Source organism: Cryptomeria japonica, chromosome 6 (assembly GCF_030272615.1).
Source record: "Cryptomeria japonica chromosome 6, Sugi_1.0, whole genome shotgun sequence".
Lineage (NCBI taxonomy): Eukaryota > Viridiplantae > Streptophyta > Pinopsida > Cupressales > Cupressaceae > Cryptomeria > Cryptomeria japonica.
In genome coordinates, this window is record NC_081410.1 from 449,595,074 (window position 1) to 449,603,861 (window position 8,788).

Below are 8,788 nucleotides of genomic sequence, written 5' to 3' on the forward strand. Positions count from 1 at the left end.
CCTATAAGCTAGCTAAACTCAGCTACGCACTACCAAATTTACTCTATGCACTAGGTCTACCCTACGCGCTACCCTGTTCCCCGCATGTGCTACCCTTTCATCTGTATCCAATAGGTCTACCCTATGCGCTACCCTATTCCCGACATGCACTACCCTATTAGCCCTATGCGCTACCCTAAACCTGCGACACGCTATCTGACGACACCTAGATGCTACCCTAGTTCAATAACCCTACGTGCTAACTATTTTATCATATGCGCTATGCAAATGACCCGATGTGCTAAACCGTGAGAATCCGACACAAAAATCAAAAACGTGATCAAAATTGACAAAACAAAAAGTAAAAGGGGTAAAATTTAGATGATTTACAGGTGGAACATACGTGGCAGGCCTCTAGTATCGACGAACGCACTCGAATCGGTGTGAAGCATAGGGAACCGGTATTTTGTCACTCTCCAAATGTCACTTTCACCAAAAGTCAAAAGGCACAAATGATACACATGAAATCACTTTTTACCTTTTTATAGGGTAAAAGAAAATTAGGGTTAGTAGGTGGGGCATGTATTTTGCTCATGCTCTCGCTTGTAACCCTAGCAAACATCATTATTGGGAGATTAATCAATTGGTGCTCATTAAACATAGACGAAATTTTAAAATGAGATCAAATCTACAACAATTATCAAATCAACCAAATTTTAATTTTTTTGATTCATCTCCCAAGGGGGCATTATCAATACCATTTATCAAATCTGGGGAACGACATCGACATCTCGACACACGACATCACACCGATCAAATTTTGGCAATACATCAATTTTCTTTGAATCAACATGTGCACACATGTCACTTCAAAGAGGGGCAAAATGTAGACGTATAAAAATGACCACTTTCCTAAATGAATATTTAATGTTCATTTTATTCTCATTCCTCTATTTAATTAAATCTAATTTAATTAAAGCACTCACATTCATATATTTGATTAAATAAGCTATTTAATTTATTTAATTTATTTAATTAAATTCACCTAGGCCTTTCATATCATTTAATTAAATAAATCACTTTATTTAATTAAAACCCCCCTTCTACTCTTTTTAATTAAATTGTTCACTTCAAATAAATAAATCTAATTTATTTAAATCCCCCCACTTGCATCTATTTTCTTGAAATAAAGCAATTTATTTTAATTAAAATTACTCTCCATCCACTTGCATTCTCCTACATCTCCCACTTGCTTCTCTAAAAACCTCTTCTAAATTCTTCTAATCACTTCTAAATTAGCCTAACCCATCTACTAAATATTGTCACATCCCTAAGCAAAGGGAAGTCACTTCTCAAACCCTTAAAGTCTTCAATAACCATTAAAGGCTTTATGTCCTCAACAACTTAACCTCCAAAGTCTTCCAAACCATTAATGGTTAACTCAACCTTCTTACATGGTTGGAGAATTTTTGCCTAACCAACCCTCATCTAACCCAAGGGTCTCATCAGGCATTGATGGCCTTAACCTTGGCTATCCCTTTAACCCTTGCACAAGAGTTTATCCTTTGGGTAAAAGCTTTATCCAATGGGTAATATTAACCTAACCTTAACCCTTACCTTCTAAGGTAACCATGAGGTCTTCTCAAGAATTTAATGCTTCTTGCATCTCCTCTCAAGCAGTCTTATCTTGACAATTATCACCATTTCATTGGTGAGAATTGTAAACATGGATTGATAACTTTCAATCCTGACCCTTGATAGGATCATCCAATCTTGACCCTTCATTGCCCTATTTTCCCTATAAATAGAGTCATTCTTCTATCATTCTACAATCCAAGTTTTATGCATCTAATCTATACTCATTTTTATCAAGCATTTTAATCCCTCTTTGAATATAAATAATATAATAAGCATTTTAGAAGTCTTTCTCTTTATCATAATAATCATATTAGGCTAGTATATCATATTAGGAGAGTTCTTTTAGTAATCCTTTCATCTTATCATCATATACATGCTAGTTTAGTTCATCTGTTGTTAATATCATGCACATTAGGATTGCATTCATGTTAGATTGATCAAACATCCCTCATTCTCATGATTGTCATCCCTAAGTCATTGCTCAGTGATTTGAGAGAAAAGGCATTGGCTTAAGGGGTCTTGTGAGATAAAGAACAATGGAACATCCCTTGGGAAGTTGAGCTATTCCATATAGCTCCATAACTTGCACCAAGAGTCCCATTGGTGTGTGGACTAGTCTTGAATTCGTAACATTCATTTCATCGAACCACTTTTCCCGCATACACATATTATAGCCATTCATCAATCTATAAATTTATAATTCATTAATAAGATCCATTTCTAAAATTTTATATATATAATCACTTGGCTAAATGATGTTGACTATAGATGCAATTTTTTGTATACATGATTGATTTTAACAAGTAATCACATTTTTTAACATCTTTTACTCCCAAAAATCATTACCAAAATAAAATATATTGAGCTATCTCTACGTGCTGAGACAATAAAAAAACAATTCATAAAAAACAAATTTAAAAGAAAAAGGGTTATGTAACTTATAAATTTTTAAATTGGAATCATTCAAATATTGATATCAGTAAAGAACATAAAGTAATTATAAGGGAGTTCAAAATTTAACCTTGCAATACAGGGCTATTAGATGACAATCTACTAGATATAAAAATTCTTGAAGGTAACTGGAAGTCAATGATGAATGTACAAGAAAGATTAGTATAGCATTGTATCATAATATGTGTATGTGTATCTATGCATAGACACACAGACACACGTGTGTGTGTGTGTGTGTGTGTATGTATGTATGTATGTATGTACACACACACACACACACACACATATAAATGTGTGTACATATGTGTGTGTGTGTGTGTGTGTGTGTATATATATATATAGTATATGTGTGTGTGTGTGTATACACACACACACACACACACACACACACACACACACACACATATATATGTGTGTGTGTGTATAGATGTGTACATCATTATACTGTTGTTAATTGCCAATACATTCGTTGCACATGTGAGCTATAATAGATTTTTCATGTTTACACAAATGAGATCCAAACGGTAGAACCACAATTCCCTATCAATGGTTCTCCACCCTCCACCACTGATTGGAGAAAATGTTGAATTTCTTAATTACAGTCAACCTAAGAAAATTGTGCATCTCAGCCAAATGCACAATGTTGAAGAACTGCAACCGGTGTATGTATGTATGTATGTATGTATGTATGTATGTTTGCACGCGCGCACACACACATATATGGGTACATCATTGCATTGTTGTTAATTTCTTTGTATTCTTTTGGTTAAGGTGACGAATATAAAATTTAAAGAACCAGCCTAGCCAACAATTTTGTATTTGTGACCTATTTTTTCAATAGCAACAGGTGAAAAATGTAGTTCGCTTTTTTGCTCTGTAAGGCTAGTCAACAAATACTATAGAAGCATATATGTTTGCAATAATACACAAAAACAAAGAAACGTACATATATACAAATCCATATATACAGTTACATTGTATTAAATGAAGATACATGTGTATAGATGCCTATGTTTGTGATGGATAAAGTAAATTGTGGTTCCATACATCAATATAAACAAAGAAAATGTCATGCTTAGCAAAGAGGACAATAGCCAACATGGTTTTTTTAGTATTATTAAGATGCAACCATACAAATGCATAATGATTTTTTGCAAATACATAAACAATCACAACAGGACAAAAGCATACATATAAGAATATATGACTTCAAAGAAAGACATAGGCAAAATTCTGTATAGATAGACAGACAAAATCATGCATAGTCAAATATACATAAAATTTTGTAGAAACTCACACATCAGGTGGATATATGTGTTTAGATTGATAGTTTACTATAAGACAAATAAGTATATATGCAAGCACGGGTAAAGATAAATAGTATTGTGTAGAGATACACATAAATAAAATTATGTATACAACGACATAGATAAAATTTTGCATACATATACATATTGAAATAGACCATTAGATAGGATGTCATGGAGATATATCGAAATACAAAAAAAAAAGGAGAAATGAAGAGGCTCAGCTACAGATATGTACAATCTTTTTTATATTTATAGAAATACGAAAAATGAGCGTAAAGAACTATTAGTACACCATAAAAATCAAGATGGGAAATCTTCATTCTGGTCAAATCTTAGGCAAAACATTGATTAAAGCTTCCCAAAAGGAGATGAAGGGTGCAAGCACAATCTGTATAGTCTCTTTTTTTTGTTTTTTTACAGCATAGTATAAATATAGATATACAAATTAACAATATTTATAAAACATAGAAGCCCAACAAGAATATAACAACACAAAAAAGCACAATAATATAGGAATGAGCAGGGCATAAGGAAGAAAAATTGTGGTCGACATATTTTAGATGGATGGGAACAGGGCAGAACCAAATAAATACTGGTTTGAGTGCAGAAATTCAAGAATTCTAAGAGGCATCAACAACGAAAAGTACAAGAAACTATTTGAGTATTTTAGAACAAAAGGAAATAAAAAAACCAAAAGTTTTCTACAGTCAAGGAAACATGAGTTTACATAGTGTCAATATAAACCACCTTCAAAAATTTAGTTCTATTAATCAAAGATGGGGGAAAACCAGCAGCCAATTTTGTATACATTGAAGATCAAAAGGCCTATGAAAAGCATTACTATCTAACTGGTCTTGATTTCTGCAACTGCACTCATCTAAGCAATGTCTGCAAGCAAAAGAGCACATTCATCTTGGAAATCAATATTAATTACTTTGGTGATTGTCGCTTTGAGCCTAGATTATGAATTGTACATGTCTGTTGTAACAAAGAGTGTGAAAGCGAAGGAAGATAAGAGTAAACCCTTGATAATATATTGAGGGTTTCTCTCTGTAGTCAAATCGCACTGCAACATGTAAAGGTCCTTAGCAAATATGTGCAGCAGATTTCTCCCAACTTCATCAAAGGCAGTAGCCCAAAGAGAACTTTTACGGTCTTGAAGCATGATCTGCAATAAGTATTTGTAATTGCATTCTGGCATATGAGTTTTGCATCTAGAACAAAACCATACGTTATCATCTTGTTGGATGCATTTTTTTTACACTCTTTGCCGTTAAATTGTAAAGGATGGGCTGGATAGAAAAAAGAATCAGTTTTTATGATTCTCACAAGAGCCCTAATGGTAGTTTCAACTGTTTAAGAGAGAAAACTCGTACGTTCTAAAACATATGCAATTGTCATCTTGTTGTACTGCGAGTTAAGCTTCCCAGCAATACAAGACAATGACAAAAGGTCAATTGGAATGTTTCCTCTTGAAATAAGTGTATATGTTTCTGGTATAGAAGTATTCAGAGTGGTTGTTGTAGTTGTGTTGATAACCTTTTCATTGAAATAACCAACACGAGCATTAGAGACCACAAGGACCATAGTTGTTTGGCATGCATGCATATTCTTCAAATCTTCACCTAACCCTTCCCATGTTGCCCCCCATAAGTTAACATCGATATGAAAAGCTGACATATCATTTATTTTTACAATCCTCTTTTTTTCTTCGCTTCCATCCTTTCTACTAATTATTGAGGGTTTTCCAACACCAACCACAACACCAATAACATCTACTAAAGTGTTGTTGTTGCAGTATGTAATTTCATTGATTGGTGTGAATCGAGAAGCATTTTGTTCACCATCAGCAACGACATCACAATGCTTCAATATTGAATTGTGGTCCAAAGTAATATCAAGATGACTGTTAAGTTTATTCCATTTTTTGTTGGCTTCCTTAACGCAACCTTTTGAGACACAATAATATGCTCCTTCTTCAACCCAGTGATAATGCATCTCTGCTACATCGCCAAAGCAAGTTATTCTAATTTCAGTACCTTCAACATCTATCATGTCAAAGCTAAATAATTGCCTAGAGTACTATACTAATGCATCTTCCTCTTGTTTGTGACACGCCCTTTTATTGTCCATTTATTTTGAAAGGGGTTGAAGGCTTTTATCGAGTTGATATTATCAGAAGTTTCATGTTGTACACGCAAGTGTATTCCAAATTTAAGGGAATGCTTAGATGTGGGAGGCGTGTCTCAACCTAGAATTTGTTGTTCCTGCTCATTAAATAGGTATCTAGATTTTCCAAGTAATGGAGAATTTATAAATTTGACAGCTAGGTTGAATATTACTATAACCCTGTAAAATGGGCAAAAGAAGAGGTTGAATAATTAGCACAAAGTGCAAAGGAACATTTTGAAAGGAAACAACAAACTATGAGAACATATAGAACGCCCTACTTTGAGTTCCAAATATTTCTACAAGCATAAGCTGTCAACGATAGTATAGAACCTATCTTTAATGTGTCTGAAAGAAATAGACCACTATACTTGGGTGGCAAGATCAACAATTTCATGCAAATATGGCTACGAGCAAATAATTAAGAACTATGCAAAGATCAACAATGTGATATACACAAACAATCACAACCAACCTAATGGATAGATACACTATGCGAAGTGGGCACATTAACTCAATCTATATTTTAAACAACAAATAAAATATATATCGCATAAAGGGCAAAGGAAGAGAGGAAATAGCATGGCACAAAAAATAAATATGAACAGTACAACTTTCAGCTCAACCAATACATATCAGCAATACAAACATGAGCATGTAAATATGGCTACGAGTAAAGACACAAACACACACACACACACACAGACATAGATTATAAGTGACTAATCAAATTGGGCTATTCAGTGGTCAACTGTTATTTTCTAATTACTTGAATTTTTTATGGCGCTTTGCATCTTTGCCAACATGATAATTCCTAATTCCTATTTCGGAATAAGATATGATGCCCGTACTATATGGATATCAATTTAGTTTAGTCTTTGGACACCTTTGCTTCTAGTAGATTTGTCCTCTACTAAAATACTCATGATATCATGTTTGCCTTTCCTGTACTTGTATTTAAAATGAATGGGGTCTGAAAAGCACCTTGGGGTTTGGCTATGTATAGAGGGAAGTTTAAAACCTCATTGATAATGACTTAAAGCCCTTTGCTGATTTGCAATGGTTGAAGACATGTGAGAAATGAATGTGAATTGTTTGGATGATGTGGTCAAAAGTAGGACATCATAAGGAGATACCTGCGTGCTTAGAAAGAACATATCTCTTGCAAGTAGTTTTCTACAAAATTCCGTCGCAAGAACGCCTCCAACATGGTGAGATATGTTCAAAAGTTATATGGTTTCTGCCTATTAGTTGTTATAATCAGCATTGAGCATCTTTGGTAGGGAAAGGGGCCCAATGGTGAAACACTTGCAGTATTTGTTGCAGATAGTGTAGTTTTAGAAAATAGGGGAACTGATATACATATTGATAGATCGGTATACTTTTGTATGTATATACTAAAACCAATCCCACTTTTTTGTCATAGGCCAAGAAGAATAACCAAAGTAATCTCAAAATTAATAACTTGTGTTCCTTATAAATGAAATGTAAACAATCTAAGAAAAAGATTCAACTCATCAATTAAATTTTTGCATTGATCCAAATTATCACAAAATAAGACGATGTATAGAAAATATATCACCTTGAATGGTTCCAAAAGCTAAATTGTAGCTCTAGCAATAAAAAATCCAAAAGAGCATGCAGATTTGCATGCAACTTCCAGATGTGCCAACAGTAAAATAGATTACTTGAAGAAATTAGAAATTATGTTTTTCATTGCAAAAGCCAAATTCCCTAAATGAAAATCCTCACATAATGATAAGAGATTGACACTCATGTTGAATTGATTGGCCACAACCATGGAGAGCACAAAGATTTTTAACCAAAATAAATTTCTTGTGCATGCTCTAACAAAATTTCTAGAAATAGATATGCTTTTTGAGTATTTCCAAATTCAAAATGTAAAGATGGTTAGAGTTCGGCAACTTCTTTCTAAATCTAAGACAACAAATAACACAGGAAGTGCCATTTTCCTACTTGCAATGATATATAGCAAGGCAAGTTACCAAAGTGCTTGAAAGATGAAACTTATTAAATGAATCACTTTGTTAATTTTGGTTTTGACGTCTTTGGTCAATCACATGTAAAATGGTATGAATCTCTATTTATATGCTAAAACTAATACTAAATTTATGTCATGCATCTAGAAAAAATTACCCAAATAATCTTGAGCTTGATCACTTGCGGTACTTTTTAATTTCATGTTCATAGTCTATGAAAAAGATTCAAGTCAATTGATAAATTAAAAAACATGCGTTCTACATTTACCGAAACTTAACAAAAAAATGATAAGATGATTCACAGCCAAAGTGAGATCATCTAGAAAAACCATGTCAATTAGAGGGTCCAAAAACTTGATAAAAAAATTAATGTTCATCCTAACAATCAACTGTCAAGAGAGACGTAGATATCACCTAAAAACTATCACACGTGTCAAGGTCAGATCTAACTACTTCAAGAATAAGACAGAGTCAGACAACTTCATACGAAAGATTTACAAAATTATCAATGTCTCGATTCAAAGGAAGTTAAGTCTGCATTTTGCTTTAATGCAGGTTCTATATTTGAAATTAATCACTTTGTTAATTATGGTTAATATGGAATTGTATATACATAACTTCTAATATGCTGGATTATGAGGCTTCTTTTCATTTTTCATGCACATTCAATCCTAAGCTTCCTACTATCAATTTTAGTAAGACTGCATGCAAGATCACAACAGAAGAGACAAGGTAACAAAC

At 33.3% G+C, this 8,788-nt stretch overlaps 1 protein-coding gene across 1 annotated transcript; it reads right to left on the minus strand.

Annotated features, from left to right (window-relative positions):
- Nucleotides 1–5,234: 5,234 nt before the first annotated feature.
- LOC131876649 (replication protein A 70 kDa DNA-binding subunit A-like) lies at nucleotides 5,235–5,933 on the minus strand. The gene has a single exon (XM_059222091.1). The coding sequence runs from the start codon at nucleotides 5,931–5,933 to the stop codon at nucleotides 5,235–5,237; it is 699 nt and encodes a 232-aa protein (XP_059078074.1).
- Nucleotides 5,934–8,788: the final 2,855 nt, after the last annotated feature.

What these genes read in the sequence shown, in the direction of transcription:
- LOC131876649 (XM_059222091.1), bottom strand. Translation starts at nt 5,933, where the DNA reads ATGATAGATGTTGAAGGTACTGAAATTAGAATAACTTGCTTTGGCGAT.